The following is a 20,884-nucleotide window of genomic DNA, read 5'->3' as shown; positions in this document are numbered from 1 at the left end:
ACCAGGTGCCCCCTGCCTGCACCGAGCGCCCTCTGGATATGAGGAGTCAGAAGAAGACATCTCTCCTGGGCAACACAGTGTGGGGAGGAGGTGGGCATCCCTCAGTGGTGAAAGAACAGGTTAAGGACTATTTAGAAAAGCTGGACATGCACAAGTCCATGGGTCCAGATCTAATGTATCCAAGGGTGCTGAGGGAATTGGCTGATGTGATAGCAGAGCCATTGGCCATTATCTTTGAAAACTCGTGACGATCGGGGGAGGTCCTGGACAATTGGAAAAAAGGCAGATATAGTGCCCATCTTTAAAAAAGGAGAACCGGGGAACTAGTGTCTCACCTCAGTCGCTGGAAAAATCATGGAGCAGGTCCTCAAGGAAACCATTTTGAAGCACTTGGAGGAGAGGAAGGTGATCAGTCAGCATGGATTCACTAAGGGCAAATCATGCCTGACCAACCTGATTCCCTTCCATGATGCAGGGCTGACCAACCTGATTCCCTTCCAAGTATGGATTGGATGAATGGACTATAAAGAGGAAAGAAAGCTGGCTAGATTGTTGGGCTCAACGGGTAGTGATAAATGGCTCCATGTCTAGTTGGCAGCCGGTATCAAGCGGAATGCCCCAGGGGTCTGTCCTGGGGCTGGTTTTGTTCAACATCTTTATTAATGATCTGGATGATGGGATGGATTACACCCTCAGCAAGATGGCAGATGACACTAAGCTGGGGGGGGGGGGAGAGGTAGATGCACTGGAGGGTAGGGATAGGGTCCAGAGTGATCTAGACAAATTGGAGGATTGGGCCAAAAGAAATCTGATGAGGTTCAGCAAGGACAAGTGCAGAGTCCTGCACTTAAGATGGAAGAATTCTATGCACTGCTACAGGCTGGGGACCGATGGGCTAAGCAGCAGTTCTGCAGAAAAGGACCTGGGGATTACAGTGGATGAGAAGCTGGATATGAGTCAGCAGTGTGCCTTTGTTGCCAAGAAGGCTAACAGCATATTGGGCTGCATTAGTTTGGGCATTGCCAGCAGATCGAAGGAAGTGATTATTCCCCTCTATTCGGCACTGGTGAGGCCACACCTGGAGTATTGTGTCCAGTTTTGGTCCCCCCACTACAGAAGGGATATGGATAAATTGGAGAGAGTCCAGCGGAGGGCAACAAAAATGGTCAGGGGGCTGGGGCACATGACGTACGAGGAGAGGCTGAGGGAACTGGGGTTATTTAGTCTGCAGAAGAGAAGAGTGAGGGGGGATTTGATAGCAGGCTTCAACTACCTGAAGGGGGGTTCCAAAGAGGATGGAGCTAGGCTGTTCAGTGGTGGCAGATGACAGAACAGGAAGCAATGGTCTCAAGTTGCAGTGGGGGAAGTCTAGGTTGGATATTAGGAAATACTATTACACTATGAGGGTGGCAAAGCACTGGAATGGGTTACCTAGGGAGGTGGTGGAATTTCCATCCTTAGAGGTTTTTAAGGCCCGGCTTGTCAAAGCCCTGACTGGGATGACTTAGTTAGTGTTGGTCCTGCTTTGAGCAGGGGATTGGACTAGATGATCTCCTGAGGTCCCTTCCAACCCTAATCTTCTATGATTCTATGATCATCGTGCAGCCAGCACTGTGAGTAACACCAGTCCCAGCCTTGTCATCCCAGACGAGGCATTAATTCCACCTTCCCTCTCCCCTCTGGATGACCATAAGCAGTACCACAACCTACTTCGGCATGTAGCAGAGGCTCTCAACCTCATGGTGGAAGAAGTCCAGGACCCACAAAACCAGCTTCTGGATATCTTCCAACCACCGCCCCCCCCTCCCCAAACTGCCCTCCCTATCCACACGGCCATCCTACAACTGGCATAGTTGGTCTGACACACGCTGGCCTCTTGTGCCCCTACTCTGAAGCATACTGAGCAGCCGTACTTTGTCCCATCCCAGGGTACGGACTTCCTGCTTACACACACCCGCCCCTCAACTCCTTTGTGGTGCACGCAGCGACTGAACGGGCTCAACAGCTACACCTTAAGGCCACACAACACCCCTGCACAGGGTGGCAAAGAAGCTGGACCTTTTAGGGCAAAAGGTTTATTCCTCTGTGGGACTTCAGTTCCATATTGCCAGTTACGAGGCTTTAAGCTTATTGACTCTCAGACCTTTCTCTGGGCGGACAAACAGCAGAATCTCCAGGCGCTGCTGGATGAGGGCAAACTGGTCACCAAGGTGATCCTCCAGGCAACGGTTGGTGCTACTGACAGTGTCCCGCTGCCTAGCTACCAGTGTCATACTCTGCCAAGACTCCTGGCTTCAATCCTCCAGATTTCCTAAGGAGGTCCGGACCACTCTTAAGGTGGTCCCTTTGACAATCAGAAACTCTTCAGTGACAAGATGGACGGATCCTCCCACTACCTTGAGGATTCCCACGCCACACTGTGGTCGCTTGGTATCTACACCCTGGCCCTGACCTGCAGGCAGCAACGGTCATCCTTCACCCCTGTGCCCTACCAGCCCTATTTTCAATGACCGCAGGAGCAGTCTTGCCAATGTCCATGCACTCAACGACCCCATTACCCCACCACTACCACTTCTGCTCCCTCGACTCTTCTGCAGCGTCACTCCAAATGGCCGCTTGACTCTTCCATTGAGACCCGCCAACCTCCTCCCATGCTGACCCTGATCATCCTTGAGGGCTGTCTCACCCTGTTCGCCCACACTTGGGGCAAGATCACCACCGATTGCTGGGCGCTGGACATCATTCACCAGGGTACTCAATAGAGTTCCTCTCCTTCCTCCCTCATCACCCACTCCATGGTGACATGGAGATCCCTCTCATTGCGATCTTCTCTGAGAGGAAGCGGATGCCTTCCTCTGGAAGGGCACCATAAAGTGTGTTTCCCCCATTACCGGGGCCAAGGATTCTATTCCCCTTATTTTGTTGTTCCAAAAAAGGGGGATGGCTGCCACCCCATTCTGGACCTTCGCTTGCTCAACAAGTTCATATGCAAATTCCGATTCTGGATGGTCACGCTCACCGTCATTATTTCATCCCTCCTCCAGGGCTCCTGGTTCGTGGCTCTCAATATTAAAGATGCATATTTCCACATCAGCATCCACATGGCTCATCGGAAATTTCTCCATTTTACAGTGGGACACTCCCATTATCAGTTCTGGGTCCTCCCCTTCGGTATCACCACCGCTCCCTGTGTGTTCACAAAAGTTTTCACCGTTGTTGCAGCCCACATGCGACCCTTCAGCCACTCGGTATTTCCCTACCTGGATGATTGGTTCCTCATTGCAACGTCATGCACCTGCCTCCTTTCCACTATCTAGACCCTTTGTGATCTACTCACCAGCCTGGGTATCTGTATCAACAAGGAAAAGTCAGTCCTCATCCCTACCCAAGATGAGGTTGTACCTCATTGGGTTGTACCTGGACACTATCGTAGGCTGCACTTTCCTCCTGATGGACCGCTTTGCCACCCTCATCTTTCATGACACCGCTACGCCACAATCCACACACGCCTATCTGCCAGTGCCTTTGCCTCCATGGCCACATTGTGGCCTGCACCTCTGTAATGCCCCAGGCACACCTCTATATGCAGTGCTTTCAACTTTGGCTCCAGTCAATCTGCAGACCTCAGACAGATCGTTTGGACAAGCCGGTCCTGCTTACCCGATTTGTCCTGGCGTCCTTCACGTGGTGGTCCGATCCGTCCAACATCTTGGTCTGCATTCCAGTCACCCTTCCCGCTCCCTGCTCCACTCTCACCACAAACACCTCCCTCACAGGGTGGGATGTCCATCTGGATGGTCACACAGCCCAGGACCTCTGCATACCACAAAATACAAGGATGCACATCAACTTCCTGGATCTCCAAGTTGCCTGCTTTGTCTGTCAGGCGCTCCTCCCCCTCATAAGATCACGGGACTTTCAGTTGTTGTCAGACATGTCGGCAATTTTGTATATCAACAAGCAAGGTGGCACCAGGTTACCCTCTCTGTGCAGAGGCTGTCCACCTCTGAAACGGGTGCATCAAGCACGGGGTCACACTGCATACCATGCACCTTCCAGGCACCAGCAACATCTTGGCAGACACGTTCAGCTGGTCCTTCTATGCAAATCACGAGTGGAAGTTCCATGATCCCACACTTCTCTCCGTCTTCCACCGGTGGAGGACCCCGGCTTGGGACCCCTTCGCAACCACCGAGAACCACACACTCCTCCTCTTCTGCTCCAGAGGGGCCCTCGGGACGAGCTCACGGGGCGACACTTCTCCTGCCATGGACCGTTGAAGTCTGCTACGCCTTTCCGCCCATTCCCCTCCTCCCACAAATCCTCCACAAGGTGCAACAGGATCAAGCGACTGTCATCCTGATAACCCCCTTTTGGCCTCACCAATGTTGGTTCACTGATCTCCTCCAGCCTCTCCGCTCTCCTCTGATCTGCCTTCCCACCCACCTGGATCTCTTCACCCAGGCACAGCGACGCCTGCAGCACCCCAACCCAGGCCTGCTCCACCTTACAGCTTGGTGTTTGGATGGGGCTCATATGTAGACAGAACGTGCTCCACCCTGGTGCGCGGCGTCCTCGTGCACAGCAGGAGGACATCTATCAGCGCCTGCTATCAAGCAAAGTGGATACATTTCATCGCCTGTGCACACCACCACCATTATCCACTGGAGAGTCTCTACTCCCATCCTCCTGGATTACTTTCTCCATCTTAAGTGTCGTACCTCGCTCACTCATCCATATGGGTCTACCGGGTGTCACTCAGTGCCTCTCCCCCTCTCCCTCCCCCCCCATGGACAGTTCCTCCACCTTCACTCACCCAACCACCGTTCGCATCCTTCGAGGCTTGCTCATGCCTTTCCACCAGTACGGAACCCCTACCCCCACTTAGGACCTAAATATAATCCTCTGCCTTCACTAAACTGCCCTTTGAAGATCTTCTTGATGGCCATCACCTTGGTGCAGCGCATTAGCCAGCTGGTGGTTCTGATGGCTGAACCCCACCCCCCCATACATCTTCCAGAAAGTTTCCCTGCGCCTGCACCACAAGTTTCTCCCCAACATGATCTCCCCGTTCCACCTCAACCAAAGCATCCACCTTCCAGTCTTCTACCCAAAACCGCACACCACCTCCAGAACGAAAACAATGCATTCTCTCAACGTCCGCCAGGCACTAGCCTCCTGTCTCCAACACACCCGTGCCTTCCAGGCTTCGCCCAGGCTCTTCGTCACCATTGCTGAATGTTGCAGGGGCCAGGCCCTCTCCTCACAACACATCTCTAAATGGATCTCCCATTGCATTGTGGACTGCTATGCTCTCTCACATTCCTCCGCCTCCTGGAGTCATGGCTCACTCCACGCAGGCACAGGTTGCCACGTTGGCCTACCTCGCGGACGTACCTTAGCAGAACATTTGCAAGGCAGCCACATGGACCTCTGTCCACACCTTTACCGCTCACTACGCCACCACTGTGGATGCGTCTGTCGGCTGAGCTGTCCTGCCGCCTGTAACTTCATGCAAGTCCACGCACCCACCTCCATGCTGAGCACTGCTCACTACTCACCCACATCTGGACTCCATGTAGGGACCATCACTCAAAGAAGTTCTTTGAGATGTGTGGTCCCTATTTGGTTCCAATACCTGTCCTCCATCCCCTCTGCTGCGGACTCCATTGCTTGCAAGTAAGAGAGAACTGGAGCGGCGTCAACTGCATGGCCTTTTATAGCCTCAGACACAGGCATGCAGGCGGCTCATGTGCAGATCAACGACACTACTAGAAAATAGCTCCGGCACATGGCGCGCATGCACACCCATGTCTGGAATCCAAATAGGGACTACACATCTCAAACAACTTCCAGTTACAGTAAGTAACTTTTTCTTCCCGGGTCTGTCAGGAGGGCTGATGTGTCAAATGGCACAGCTGGAGTGGATTCATTGATAACTTATAGGCTGTGCTCAGATCTGGCAGCCACAAAGACCTGCAGCTTGTCTCGGAATGGGGGTTGGACTTGCTTCTCCCTGGATCAAGAAAGGGATGCTGGAGCCTCTGTCAGCTGCTGAGCCCCGAAGAAAGCCTCATCCCTTAGCAGTGTCTCGCAGGGCTAAGCAGCTTCCACTTGAGCCATTGTGTCCTGATTCTTGACCCTCTCGCCCAGCATAGAGCACTGCCCAGTCCGGCATCAGGGGATGGGGGGGGCCTGCATCTTCTTGTGCCACCTTGCGGTAAAGACTCCCAAGGGCTTCCTGAGGGAAGAAGCTGCAGCACAACACAAGTGCAGTGGAGAAACTTGTTGGATAGACACAATTCATGGGAGGAGCAGCCATGATATGGGGAGCTGCATTGCAGATCTCTGGCTATCACTCTGGGCCTACACAAGCTGTGAGCACTGAGGGGAAAGGGGAAGGAACAAAGGGAGGGAATGAACTAGGAAGGAAGAGGAGAGCAAAAGATGGGAGTTGGGGCACCAAAGGGGAGAGAAGGGACCACAAAGATGGGGGGAGAAAGAACAAGCAGCTAAATAAGAGACATTGAAGGCAGGTCAGTGTGAACAAGGAATGGACAGCACCTGATCCTGGCACAGTGCTGGGAAGGAGCGGTGGTGCCCACCCTATGTGGGGAGGGGGGCAGGACAGTGTACGGGGAGGAGTGGAGTGGGGACTGGGGGGGTACGATAGGGAGGGGAGCGTCCTGCATGTGTAGGGAGGGCGCTGGGGGGCCCAGTGCATGCTTATTGCCCCCACACCAGATTTGGCTGTGCATTGCTAGCCAAGAGGGTCTGTTCTGCACACATACCTAACACTGAAAGCTTGAGTTGGGGACAGGTCTGGTTGAGGGGACTCATGGGCCTTCGGAGCAGAATCATCTGTCCTGCCCCAGACTGTCAAGGTGGCAGCTTCCTGCTCACACTGGTGTACATCTCTTCAGGGACTTGTTCTGTGTAATTAGCATTTAAATTCATTGATGTCCTAGCTTGACTGCAGCTTTCCTGGAAAGGTCATCTAGTTCCATTGTAGCTTCTGTCACTGAATCAGTTCGTCCTGCTCCTGGGGTGTTCCTCACTGAATCACTGAGTGCTCAGGCTCCAGCAGTTGGTGGCTGAGGGTGGAGAGGAGGAAGGGTCCTTGTTTCCATTGAGTGGTTGTACTCCAGTGTGAGCACGGGCTGCTAAAGGCACTTTTTCTCCACTGGGAATGGGCCTCTTGCATTTGCACAGCAGAGCTGAAAGGGAGGGAGGGCGGCGGCATTAGGCAAGTGGGCTTCTCTGTTATTCTTCAGTGCTCTTAAACGGGCATCTTTCATGTGCTGACCTGGCCTCTTCTTTCTTTCTCAGGTTCGGGAGACTCCCAGGATGAAGCTGCTGTGAGGAGCTTGAGGAGCCAGCACACAGGCTTTCAGGGCTCCCTTTCTGAGTGGAATATAGTATTGGAGTCTGCAGGAAAAATGACTGTGGGATTTGTACTGCTTCCCCCTCTGCTGGGGAGGACTTTGCTTACGCTGCTGGTGGTGGCTACCTTTGTTCAATGCCATTGGCCCAGTGAACCTTCCGAAGTTGTACAGGACTGGGAAAACCAGTTAGAGGCCTCCATGCACTCTGTGCTGTCAGATCTCCGTGAGACGGTCCCAGCAGTGGTGGGGATTCCAGACAGCTCTGCTGTGGTGGGACGCTCCTTCAGAGTCACCATCCCCACAGATTTAATTGCTTCCAATGGAGAAATGGTGCAGGTGAGAAATGCATCAGCCTGCCTCATATCTCACAATTCCCTTCCTTGCAGTCATGCCCTTGGGAGGGACTGGGCCTGTCTCCGCACCAGTGTGACACATGGGTTTGGACGGATAGGTCATAAGTGGTCATGATTCAGACGGGAGAAAGGGGGAGGCTGTTGGATTTGGTGATAGCTGGGAGGAAGAAACGTCCATTTCCCTCTTCTGGAAATTCACTGTGTAGCGCCCCCTCTCCACCCGGTTACCTTATTTAATGCCAATCTGCTTACAGGTGTTGATGGACAGGTCTGGGTTCTTCTGGATCCCGCAACTCACTCAGCAGGCTGTATCTTCTTTATTTTTTCCTATGAATTTATTTGGCGGTGCCTCCACCCCCCTCGCTCCTTCCTGGCAGGGTCACCAGGGCAGCTTGGGAGGAAAATTCTAATTACAGGGTAATCCCCACTTACTTGCCAGATAGTTGGAGACTTCCAAGAAATAACACAAACACATACAATATATTCAACATAATAATTATATTAAACAGGAGACAAATATAACATAACAGGGTAAAACACTATTGTTAGGGTCACCGGTGCCCACACTGATAATACCCGTGACTTTCCCCAGTCCCGTGACCTGATGTAGCAAATATAAGATTAGTGTCCCGTTGATACGCGTACTTTGTTGGGGCCCTTGATGATCTATGACCACAAAATTCTTCTCTGCAGTGGTTTAGCAGTGTGGCTGACTGGGTTCAGTACAGCCCAAAGGACTCACAAGTAGGAGGAAGTGGTAAGTCCCTCCACAGATTTAATATGCATCAGGTTATAAAATCCCCAAATCCTTACTCCCTGGCTTGAGGACACAGTTCAGGGAGTAGGGGGTCCCCAAAACAAGTTCCCTGACTGACTGACTAAAAGATGGTGCACTCACAAACTCCATGAATGATCCTCAGATTCAGAGATGACTCTAGATTCCTCAGTCACTGCAGAGAGGCTGATCTCTGCTGGCAGGGATCCTCTTCAGACAGGAGTCAGGCTGCTTCTGGTCCCAGAATTTCCCCTCACCACAAAGGGGTGCAGGGCTCAAGGTGCAGATTACACAACTATACTAAAATCTAAACTGTAGTTTCCTAGCCCAGCATCCATACACACTCACAGCAGGCAGCAGCCCTGGACTAGCAGCCAGAGCAGAGCTGACCATATGGTGACTGGTTTCACCTAGGGAGCTGGAGGGCTAACTCAGCCTGGCTGGGGAAGTTTCCCAGCAAAACTCTACAAACTGGGAGTCATCAGTGAAGAGGGGAAAGCCCAGCTGAGGGATCTTGCTTTCAGGTCTCTAGAGGCCAGTTCTCAGGGGGAACCCTGCATTGCAGGCCTGGGACTCCAGCTCCCCACACAGCCAGTCCTGCCCTTGCCCTGGCTGGCTCCAGACTGACTCAAAAATGGCATCTCCCCTTTCCTGAACTCCCTATTGGTTGCTGGGCAGACTCTGAGTTTGCCTTGGCTCCCCCTCCCTACCAGGGACAGTGTGCCTCTCCCAGAGCTGCCAGTAGACAGAGCCCCAGGAATCTAGGTAATCTCCTTGGGTGTTACAACTGTTTATTTCTTACTGAATTGAACTCCTTCATCCCAGAGTGAAGAATAGAGGAGGTCTGATCCCCTCTATAGGAGCTGATTTGGTTCAATATCTGGTTGTATTTAACCTGCCATGCACCCAGATGCCCGAGGAAGGGGCACATGAATCACTGAAGGACAGTGACCCTCAGCCTCCCATAGCCCAAGTCCTTGATTGATCCTGTGACACCATGGGGTGACTTGTTTTACCATGGGGACAAAATATTGGGCACTGATGTGGTGCCATAGCCCAGACCCTGTTCTATGGCTATGGCTCTTGACTCCATTTGACACAGTGTGTCCTCCCCTCGCCCTATGTCCCGTGGGGAGAGCTGGGGACACTTCTTGTCTGAGAGGAGCTATGATCAAACCATCTGCCTGTCCTCAAGCTTTGAGTCTATTGCCTTCAGAACTTCCAGGTGCTGTAGCTGCAAGAAATGGAAGTGTGAAAGTGACTCTGGCTAGGCAAGGAAAGGATAGTGAGAGAGACTATCAGGATGTCACTATTCACTACTGGTGAGGAGTCCTCTCCAGGCTGGGTGCAGGGAAGACTGCTCCTGTGCCCCATGCTTTTCTAGATTCACTGACAGCTGGGGCTGGAGCATTTCCCTGAGAGAATTACATGTTTGCTGTTTTTCAAGTGGTCAGAAGGGAACTGGGGGGGGGGGAGAAGGAAGAAAATCTTGGACTTGTCAACTTCTCCTTATAGGCAGGTTTGTTCTAGAGCCAGAGGACACAGATCACAGCGCTAAGGAATCTGGATCAGGAAAGTGAAGTGTGAGTAGGTCCCATTTGCACTACTAAGAGTCCTGATGCTGAGGAGTGCCAGTGATAAGCTGGAGATCTAAAAAGTGCATCTGGAACACCTGGATTCTGGGTCGGGTGGGGAGGAGAAAGGTGCTGGGTGAGTTCCATGTTTAGAAGAGCTAGAGGACTGTCATCTGCTTTGAACTGAAGGCTGCAGCACTGTGGGGCTGATGAAAGTTGCCCAGGTGGAAGCTAGGACATGCCATGGCGGCCTGAGTCATGCTGCCTGCTCTTCTCATATGACATGACCACTGCCGTGTGAAAGCCTGGTTCTTGGCTGCTTAGGACCCAAACTCCAGGGAGTCTGGGGAGCTGCGGGTGCTCAGCAAATTGACAGCTAGCATCATCTGTTTTATCAACGGAAATACAAGTGCAGGCCAACAGTCAACTTTGGATTTTTGTCTCTAAATGCACAGACTCCTGCTGATCAAATTCCCTGGCTTCCCAGTGCAGCCCAAGGTGTGAGCTGTTCTCTAGGAACCCCTATCTGTCTGAGAAACCATTTCCTGACCAGTGTCTCATACTGGCTGCTTTACTGAAGTACACACCCTCTTTAACTAGGAATGCACGGGGGGGCTCTGGACAGGGTGATCTCAGAGGAGCACATGTAGGATTGGGGGTAGCACTGACTGTCCATGTGGGGGTGTGGCAGGTTTGGGGGAGCACTGAGCACACATTCTTGGGATTATGGGGCAGGTAGAGCATGCAGGGGCGATTGAACCTGCATGGAAGCACTAAGAGGTTCCGTAGCTGGATGTTGTAATGCTTCCCTGCCTCCCAGGGAAAGTGCTTCCAGCTCCTCAGCTGGAAGGTGCTGGAGGAGGGTTACTGGGCTGTGGTGCAGTGAAGCCTGAGTGGTTTTCAGGCGTGTCAGAGGACTAGTCTAAACACAGAAGTTGCACTTCAACTTAAATTGATTTTAAAATCAGACTTAGGCCTTGTCTATGTGAGACTTTCCTGGGTTTACCCAACATTGGTTTAATACAGATCTCTGTGCTGGTAAGGATGCATCCATACTTACTGTGTGTGGAGGACTTCCTTCCGAAGGAGAGGGGATTCCTTACTGAAGACATAGGTAGGCAACTTTAGTAGTGGAAGGGCATCAGCAGTTTCCACTTGTTTTGCTGGGGCGATTTTGGCCTGGACAGATTCCCTATCCGAATCCATCCCTCTTGAGGTTAGGAAATCCTGTGGGCTAGGTGCACCTGAAAGAACTCTGGCATTTATTTGCTGTTGCATCTCATGCAACCCTAGACAATTTGTGCTGCTCAGCTGGAGCTCTCAGCAAACCAATGTATGTAGTAGTTATGGACTCAGAAGAGCCAATCCCTTCGTAGCCAGTACAGAGGGAGCTCAAGCCCTAATGAAAATCAGGCCAAAACAGCCATTAAACATCTCCCAATTGGGGCAGTAAAGCAGATCAGAAAGACAATGACCTATACTCCTTCTCTTCCTGGTCCCCAGGAAGTCAGGAATGATATGCTGGATCTAACAAGCTCCTCAAAGCCACAGTTCAAGATGGAGACATTTAAAGCCTACCCTAGTAGCTAACTCCCAAGGGGTTTTCTCTCCTATAGATCAAAATGAGGCATGTTGCCACATCCCTATATAATAGTTCTTTGAATAGTCCATAGCTGTGTTTGTTGTGGTCAATACTTCCACTGTTCCTACACTTCGGGCTAGCCATTGTCTCAGCAGCACTCACAGGAAGAAGTTCACATTAACCTCTTCCTCCTGTCATCACTCCAAGCTGCTCTCATGTGCTGTCGTTGAGGTCGCTCTCTGCTGATGGGTGTAGGTCAATAGAATTGCAGGCTGCAGAATTTTTGAACTGGAAAGAATCAGTGACTTCTAGGCATGCGTCTAGAGGGCTGGGAGCACATTACCAGCAGAAGGGTGATCAAGGAAACTTTGTCACAGGGAGGAGAGCACAGCAGCAGCTGGCTGGAGCAGAATGGTATATGACATGGTCTCAAAGCACAGTATCCCCTGAATGCACCAAGAGTGTCCTAGTAATGATGAGCATCACATCCACCATGATAAGTATTAAATGCCGGGACCTGATCCCCTTCCTTACAAGTCTCTTACTTTCCTAGGCAGGAGAGTATCTCATCCCTGTGTGCACTTCATGCTAAAGGAGAGCTAAGCACTGGAGCAGACTAACAGGACACTAATAGAGCTGGCTGAGGGCGGGTGTCTCTATTTTGAGACTTTCCCCCACCTAACTGCACACCTCGGCAAACCGCCAATGGACTTTTACTCCCAGATTTAATAGTAAGACCCCACACTCTCCCTTTCTCCTGAGCGGGACCAAACCAGTACCAAAGGATCCTTCCTGAAAATGTACCCAGAGTGCCTTCTGCATACCTTTCCTCTTGTCCCGTTTCTGTCCAGAACAGTTCAGAATATCAAGGAGAAGACAGCAGTCATACGGATGGCCTTCTCTGGCAATGTATGGGGCTATGACTTTCAGGCCTAGTCAGCATGACTATAGCCCTCTCTCAGGGACTGGTATTCCATCACAATCCAGGAAAGCTGATCCTAGCTGCCTGGGCTTTCAGAGGAAATCTTCTTACAAAAGACAGGGTATTCACTCAAGTCTGGCTTCAAGATGTCCCAATGCTTAATCTGACTTGGTTGGGATTTTTGCATTAGTGTAGAGACCACCCTCAAATGCTTTCTTTAGCCAGAATGTGACACCACTTGAGCTCCTACAGGGAGGGTTATCGATGGCTCTAAAAGGTCATTCTCACTAACATTTTGGTAGAAGTAAGTTGGAGAAAGCTGGACATCAGATGGCTCTGTAAGCCAGCCTCACTCATCAGCTTACCCTGCAGTATGTGAAGCAGAGCCCTGGGATCACAGCCGAATGTTAAATGTTCTCACAAACATGCATCTGAGTCACTGAAGGAGGAAATTCTCTTCTTTCAGTCTCTGGCATTCTTAATGAGTAGCCATCTCAAAAGAGCCTGTAGGTGGGAGCTCTGTGCATTGAACCCCACTATTGTATGTTCTTCACAGAAAAGGCTGGGTCTTCTAATGAACCTGGCATTGTTCTCCAGGTACACATTCTTCCTCAGACTGCAGGGAGATCATGTTTCCCCATTCTGTCCTAAACCTTTACACCTCCTGGAAAGATGCTGATGCCACAGGATCTCCAAGAGGTATCCTGATCACCCACCTCTGACAATGCAATACCCTAACTGCACTCTCCCCTGTGGGGAAATACATGAAGGTTTCAAAGATAGATCAGGTAGAGCACGCTGGATGGATAGAGTCCAAGATTTAACCCAATGCCAGAGCACATTTGCTGAGAGCAGTGTCCACAATGTGGGCTGAAAACATGTATGTTTTGTATAACGAAATGCGAGGCAGCTTCCTGGCTTTCTCTCTGTACCAGCATGAAGGTCTACAAGCGGGACATGTGAGCATCAGAAGGCTGTTGTGTGCAGTGAGACTAAACTCTTAAATATTTATTTATCTCCGCGGCGTCACACTTGCTGATGATTCGCAATCCCACTGCAGAGATTGGCAGCCCTTCATTCTCAGCAGAATAGGAGAATTTCTGTGCTTAACCAAAATGTTCTTCTGGTAGGAAGTTGCACAGATCCAGCACAGCACAGGCTGGGTGAAATAGAATCAATAGCCAGTGTGGTGGTGAAGTAATCTGTCGGTCCTGTAGCAGACAAGTTTGTGTACTACAGTTTGTTGCTATCAACAGAAATGTTGCATCTCTTTAGTACTATAATTTGAATATTGATCAAGATAGTCTTTGCTGGCAGGCTCTGGGAAGGGGGCATGCCAAGTGTGGGACTGTCTCTGGCATGGCAGTGAGACTGCAGACCTAGCATCAGATTCTGGTTCTATAGACTGTCCTACTAGTAGAAAGGAAATGACCACAAGTATGGATCCGTTTTTCTATCTTCCGTTGCTCAGTCTGTAGCTCCTGGTATAGGGTCCTTTCCAAAGAGCATAAGGTCAGCAGCACTCTGAGAAGGGTGCTGTTGGTGCACAGTGAGACAGCCACTCACAGCTCCATGCCAGTGAGTCACTCAGGATGACACTGACTCCTTTTAATTTCGTGGGTTAATTTACTTGATTCTGTTAAACGGTGTTTCTGTGGCTGTTGGAACATTTGGATATAAATCTGTGCAAAGCAGCTTTGCTCCTTAAACAGGAGGCTGCTTTTGACAAGCCCAATGAGTACTCTGTTTGCCATCTGGTGAAAGGACTTTTTTTTAACGGGTTTATTCTTATCGGATATTAGAGAGTTCATTCTCTAAGTAGGATCTGTAGGGACTGATTTGCAGAAACCATACTAGATTTATTATCTGCTATAAGTGTGGTGTGTGCACAGGTCCCCTGCCTGTCCCTGGTAATGTAACAGTTTCACTGAGAAAGGCAGACTTCTGAAGCATTTAGACTTGGTGGTGGGTGTGAGTTCTGTTGAATTCCTTGAAAGAAAGGTCTGAAATCATTCTATTCTCCCTCTAAGGAGCTTAGTGCAGGGATTGCTAACTGAATGTGACCCATCAGCCAGCATTTCTTGGAGGAGGTTTGGTACAGGACAAAAAGCATTGCCAGTTGGAGCAGTGGCAGGTGTTGTGCTAAGTCGTGGTGGCTTTAGAGTTAGGAACACCTGGGACCAGGGAAATAATTCTCCCTGACTCAGATGTAAAGAGCAGTGCTGCAGTAGCTTCAAGAGCACCTGTGGCTGTTTACTCCTGTATATCTTGGGCTCAACAGCAGTCTCTGGTTGGATCGGGTCACAGGAGCTCTTGGGAAGGGATCTGCTTAACTCTAATGCTGGGATCCTGAGATAAGATTTGTTAATAGTGGTTCATTGTCTGTTTTTCTGTAGTGAGCCAGGGTGAGGGAATTGGGTATTTTCAGTGAACTCTCAGTAACGAGCTGTGGATTTGAAGAGCTGGAAAGTATGACTCAGTCTAATTATAACCAGTTTCTTGGGCAGGCCTGGAAGTTCCTTGTTTTGTCTCAGCACCGCTGTTATGGATTCCTTCCTCCAGTGTTTGGGAGGATGAGAGGGTGGCCCGTGGGGAGTAGAACGTCTTAGTACACAGGCTGGCTGGAGGTCACTGGTTTAGGCTTAGCTAACCCTACTGCCAGTTCACACATCAGCCTGCTGCATATCTGCTGAGCTTGTAGTGAGTGGGGGGGGTTAGCTGTGAGATCACAGCACTTGGCACAAGCATTGTGGGGTAGTTCTGCTCACCTCTGGCCTTTGGCTTATTAAAAGGCCATGACTAGAGAAGAGACAAACTTCCCTTTCTGAAAGCTGTTCAGGGCTTTTCCTGTGCTGTTACTATGTGAGTGAGAAGAATCAGGGTGTGGGCAGTGGGCAGGGATTTGAACTCCACGCAGGCATGCGGCTTGTTCCACTCAGAACAATGCGACTGAACAAACCCTTTTCAAGTTGGCAGTGTGAGCTGCTGAAGGGAGCCTTTCTGGGGACACTCAATGTTTTGTAGTGACCTCCCTGTGAAACAGCCGCCCTGGCAGAGGGAATCTTTGTACTCTGAATAGTTCCCTTACAGGAAACATGAGCCCATCTGGAAAATGAAGGCGTCCTAATGGGAGTGGGTGAGAACGGCATTCGCTGGGGCACATCTATTCCAGAACTTTGCCTGTTCAATTGTGAAACAGAGCTGTCTGGCAGGAAGTTGGTGTTTAAAAAAACAAAACCAGTGCTCCTTGCACACCAAAGAGAGGTGTGGACACAATGAAGTCTCTCACTGACATCTGTAAAAGGGTGATTGCCTTCCAGGGGTGGTGAGGTGTCGAATAGCAGGCATGTGGCTGCTATTTCATCTTGCCATGAACATGTGAAGGTAAGGCAGTTTCTTTAGGCTGCCTTAATTGTCTGGTTTAATGAGGGACTTGCTGCATTTGAAGTCCTTTCCCTCAGTTAAAAAGCCTCCAGTTCCAGGGCTAGTAATGTGGTCCTTAGAACTGATGGACGGTCTTCTTTGAGCCCTTTGGCTCCTGAGAGCTCAGCTTTCTTACCAGCAGGTTTTCTTCATGGGGCTGTGACTTCAGTTTGTGGAGTGAGCAAGGAGGCCCTTTCAGGGTTGTCATGGCTAGCACAGATGTGAAGATGCTCCCAGCCCTTCCTACTCACAAGAAAAGTGACTCTTCTGCACTAGCTGGAGCTTCTAGAAAGCCTTGGGTAGAGGTAGTCAAGCCCTAAAGATTGATGAAGGCCTGTATGACTGAGGTGAGGTGTACTTCTGAGAACTGGTGAAATCTCTTGGCCATCTGTAGATCTGAGGGGAGAGGATGAATTTCTATATGAAAGCTTGTTCATTTTCCAGGGGGTCTCTGGGCATGTTCCATTTGTGGGATATGGTGCCCCAGCCTGGAGCTGTAGAAATGCCAAGAAGAGCCAGGTCCATTTGGGGCAGAGTGCATAAGATTTCTTATGATGTGAGTGACATCGACCTATTATGTATCAGGAAGGGCACCCCCAACCACACTTCTTTCTCCGCCCTCGTAGATTGTGAACAGAATGCACCATCATGTCCTCAGACTAGACCTTTCCTTAGTCTTGCTTAAGATTTTCTTGTAAATGGTTAGTTCAGAGTACTACAGGATAGCTTAGTATAGATAGCCCTTCCCTTGGGCCACTTAGTGAGACCATAGCTGGTCGGGAGCCTGTAAGGTTTCAGGAACTGCACTTCCTGCCAGCAGTCATAAAGACAGATGCTTACATTCAGTGCCTTCTATGCCTGGGCCAGACCCACTTGGTAACCCAGTGTACAGCAGAGAGCTTTGAGACGCCAGGCTCATCAGTCTGATACTGGGTCTGTCAATGGTACCAAGACCAGCCTCCATGTCATAAGTCCTGCATCAGAGGACCAAGATGCACTGTGCCACTCTGGCTTTAGTGCCACTTTCTATCACAGCCTGGAGACCAGACTCTCCTCTGCCCTATACTGGGAGTGAATTCTTCACCCAGCACTGACTACTGAGGCTTCAGTAACCTTGGTGGGGATGCAGGAAGCACCCACCTTAGCACCTCTTCCCTCACCTGGCACCATCGTCCTTCACACAGACTTCAAACCTGTTCTGTGATGCCAGGTTTGTCTTGGCACTGCAAACCCACTTAGAGGTCTGTCTGGGTAGAAAGAGGAAGCACGTCTCCCCACAAGAAGGGCATTAACAGAAGAAAAGTACCCCCCCCCCCTTCATACTCTCTGAGCTGGGAGGACTTTGAAGAGATTGGGATCTGTTCTTAGCTTTATGCTAATTAATAGTTTTATCAATGACCTGGAAGAAAACATAAAATCATCACTGATGAAATTTGCAAATAACACGGATTGGGGGAGTGGTAAATAATGAAGAGGACAGGTCACTGATACAGAGCGATCTGGATCACTTGGTAAACTGGACACAAACAATCAGTATGCAGTTTAATATGGTTAAATGTAAATGTATACATCTAGGAACAAAGAATGTAAGACACTTACAGGATGGAGGGCTCTATCCTGGGAAGATAGTCCTCTGAAAAAGACATGGGGGACATTGTGGATAATCAGCTGAACAGGAGCTCCCAGTACAATGCTCTGGCCAAAAGGGCTAATGCGGTTATTAGATCCATAAACAGGAAAATATCGAATAGGGAGGTTATGTTATTTGGCACTGCTGAGACTGCTGCTGGAATCCTGGGTCCAGTTCTGGTGTCTACAAGAAGGATGTTGATACATTGGAGAGAGTTCTTCAGTCTAGCAGACAAAGGTATAACAAAATCCAGTGGCTGGAGGTTGAAGCTGGACAAACTTAGACTGCAAATGGGGCACTTTTTTTTACGGTGAGGATAATTAAGCACTGGAACAATTTACCAAGGGGTGTGGTGGATTCTCCATCACTGGCCATTGTTACAGCAAGAGTGGATGTTTTTCTGAAAGATCGGCTCTAGTTCAATTCAGGGCAGTTCTTTGGCCTGTTATACTAGACATCAGACTAGATGATCACCATGTCCCTTCTGATCTATAAAGGCTCTCAGACAGCACTGGTTACACTTTAATGGAGAGGGTGATTGACCATTGGAACAAACTACCAAGGGAAGTGATGGATTCTGAATCTCTTGATGACTTCAGATCCAGACTGTATGCCTGTCTGGCAGGGATACTGTAGCCCACAGTTACTGGCTCAATGTAGGGGTAGTTGGTGACATCCCACAGGAAGTCAGTCAATGAGCCAGTGGTCCCTTCTGGTCTTCAGCTCTGTGACTCCTATGTACTATTCTTGTAAAGTTCCTCTCTGCACTCCAGCTCTCCATCCTTCTTCCTGTCTGCCTCAGAACTACTGTGTTAGGGAGAAGGACCAGAAAGGGGTGCACTTCCTTATATTCGGTCAGCTGATATCACCTTGCACAAGGGTACTTGTGCACCCCCCAGCAAATATGGCTTTTCAAGGCAGCCAGAGGTTAGGGGTCTATTACAAGAGTGGGTGGGTGAGATCTGTGGCCTGCAGTGGGCAGGAGGTCAGATTAGATTATTGCTATGTGCCCTTCTGACCTTAAAATCTGAGTCTATAAGAAGAGCTCTAGTGGTGACAGAGCAATAGCAGCTACCAGCATTTCAATCACTATGGTGTCTAACCTTGCCTGGGGCAATCTAATCTGCACCTACATGAGGAAACGTATCCAACTGTTTGAATAGGTTCCAGCAGCGGCAACTTAATGGCTGCTGAAACGATTTAACTGCAAGTAGAGCTAGGCCCGTGCCATCTCCAGCTCATCTCTTAAACTGTGGCCCAGCCCATTAATTGAGACAGGGTACAGGCTGCGGTTATGATGGAGAAGCACTATCTTCTCTGTCCCTTTGACTGGGAAGCCTGTCTGCGAGATGGCCTCTGCCTTCCTGGCTTGCTTGTCATCCTCCCTGAAAGCCCTGAGAGACTTCTCGGGTTGTGATGTGCCTGTTCACCCAACCCTGATATCTCTGCATTCTTAATGCATGGCCACTCTATGGTTTTAAGTCCTGTCCTGTTGGTCTGTGTGAACAGGCTTGGGAGCTAAGTTCCCTCTATGCTGCGTGGGAGCTCCAGCAATGGGAGCTCTAGTGCTGACCTGGCAATGCCATGTTTATCGCATTCTCATCCAGCCCGTTCGGAGAAGCCTAGACACCCTTGTGATTGAAATGCTGTCTACTCCGGTTGCCTTGTCTACACTAGCATTCCTGCAGTTGCTTCCACTTCCGTAAACTGCCCCAGTGCTATTGCAGAGGGGAATTTAGAGCGAGCCAAGTGTAGACAAGGCCTGAATATTCCTTTTAAGCTGTTTGCACGCAGGTGAACTTTTATCCTCCGTTTTCTTCTCTTCTCCCCCCTCCCCCCCCCCCCCCCCTTCCCGGTAACTGTTTGTAGAAGCCTATTTGGGATGCTAAGTAACCTCATAGCAAATGTTGAACACCTTCAGCCAGGGTCTTAAACATAGTTCACTGTTTGCCATGCATCTGAGTTTTAAACATAAGGCTCCAGTATTTTTATACTTGATGTTAATTCTACTCTACATCAATAATAGCTGTTGACAGACTAATTCCATCTATCACAGCCACACATGGACAAGGGGACTGCAGTGGACATGCTCATGTCTGGATGATCTGCCACTTCAAAAAAATCTTAATGCTTTTGAGCGGAAGTTTTAGGAAGGATTTGACTGGGCAAAGAAGGTGGCTTGCAGCAGGTGTTCTTTGTTTAAGGAGACATAATAGAAAGTTCAGTATTGGTGAAGAATACAGAACAAACTTTACTCTTAGGTGCTCAGAGAACAAGTGAAAATAACTGGCGGCAGTATCTCGGCGCTCAGTCCCAAATGCTTAGTTTTACCTCTGTTTCTCCAACAAAATCTTCCAGAAGTGAAGCAGTATGATACAGGGCAGACTACGGGAGATTTTCTACCTGTGTTCAAAAAAGGATCAAAATAGTGGCACTAAGGATTGGTAAAATCCCTTGACAGGAGCAGATGAAAGCTACCTGTTGCTGGTGGAGCACTCTAGAGCTCCTGGAACGCAAGCTGAGAGTTCCCTCCAGTCCCACCCTGGGAACACACACCTAGGACTAGGGAGAACTCCAAATAAACAGACCTTCAGAGATGAGAGTTACAACACATTCTGGGCAGCACATACCTCTCCCCTGGTATTACTGCTTATTTTTTGTAAGATTCCAGTGGAGAAGCAGGAGTAAAACTTCAGACTCCTACTGGTTAAAGTGTTGTAAAATTTTTTGCATTCTTTAAATTTAGTCCCTTTTGGCTAACCAGAATCCAACTGCTGGTTGTGCCTATATAAACTTTATAAGCCTTCTCCCTGGCATGCTTTGCGCAAGAAAAGGAAAGGACAACTGTCCAACCAAAGCCCTCCAGCAGAGTGTCGCACATATCCGAGTCCTCAACACAAGGCTGTCCTCATATCAGAGGAGCGGCTTGCACAATTCTTCCTGTACATAGTGCGTAGTGACCGATGATCATAGTAGATGAATGTGTGGCTCTTTACAAATGATTTTCCCTCTTTGCTTCTCTACTTATTTGTCTCTCAGTGATCAAATCTACTAAACTGCTTTGGCTTTGTCTACAGTGAAGAAACTTTTAGGTTTTCAAATTGATTTGAATTTTTATTCTGCTGCAAACTGCTGGATCCGCAGTGTAGATGAGGCTCTGGTATCAACGACTGCTCTTATACCTGCTTTGAAGATGTCTAACTACACTGATTATAAGATCAGTTCTAGGTGCTGGAGCCT

General features: G+C 49.6%; 1 protein-coding gene across 1 annotated transcript in view; it reads left to right on the top strand.

Annotated features, from left to right (window-relative positions):
• Window positions 1-7,334: 7,334 nt before the first annotated feature.
• Window positions 7,335-20,884, top strand: part of DAG1 (dystroglycan 1) — a 37,411-nt gene continuing 23,861 nt past the window's right edge. The window contains exon 1 of the mRNA XM_065408555.1: window positions 7,335-7,721. Within this exon, the coding sequence (XP_065264627.1) occupies window positions 7,440-7,721 (282 nt within the window). The 5' untranslated portion in view covers window positions 7,335-7,439. The remainder of the gene's footprint in view (window positions 7,722-20,884) is intronic.

The sequence above is a fragment of the Emys orbicularis genome, chromosome 7, assembly GCF_028017835.1.
Source record: "Emys orbicularis isolate rEmyOrb1 chromosome 7, rEmyOrb1.hap1, whole genome shotgun sequence".
Taxonomy (NCBI): Eukaryota; Metazoa; Chordata; order Testudines; family Emydidae; genus Emys; species Emys orbicularis.
This window is presented reverse-complemented; position numbering and strand designations above follow the sequence as displayed.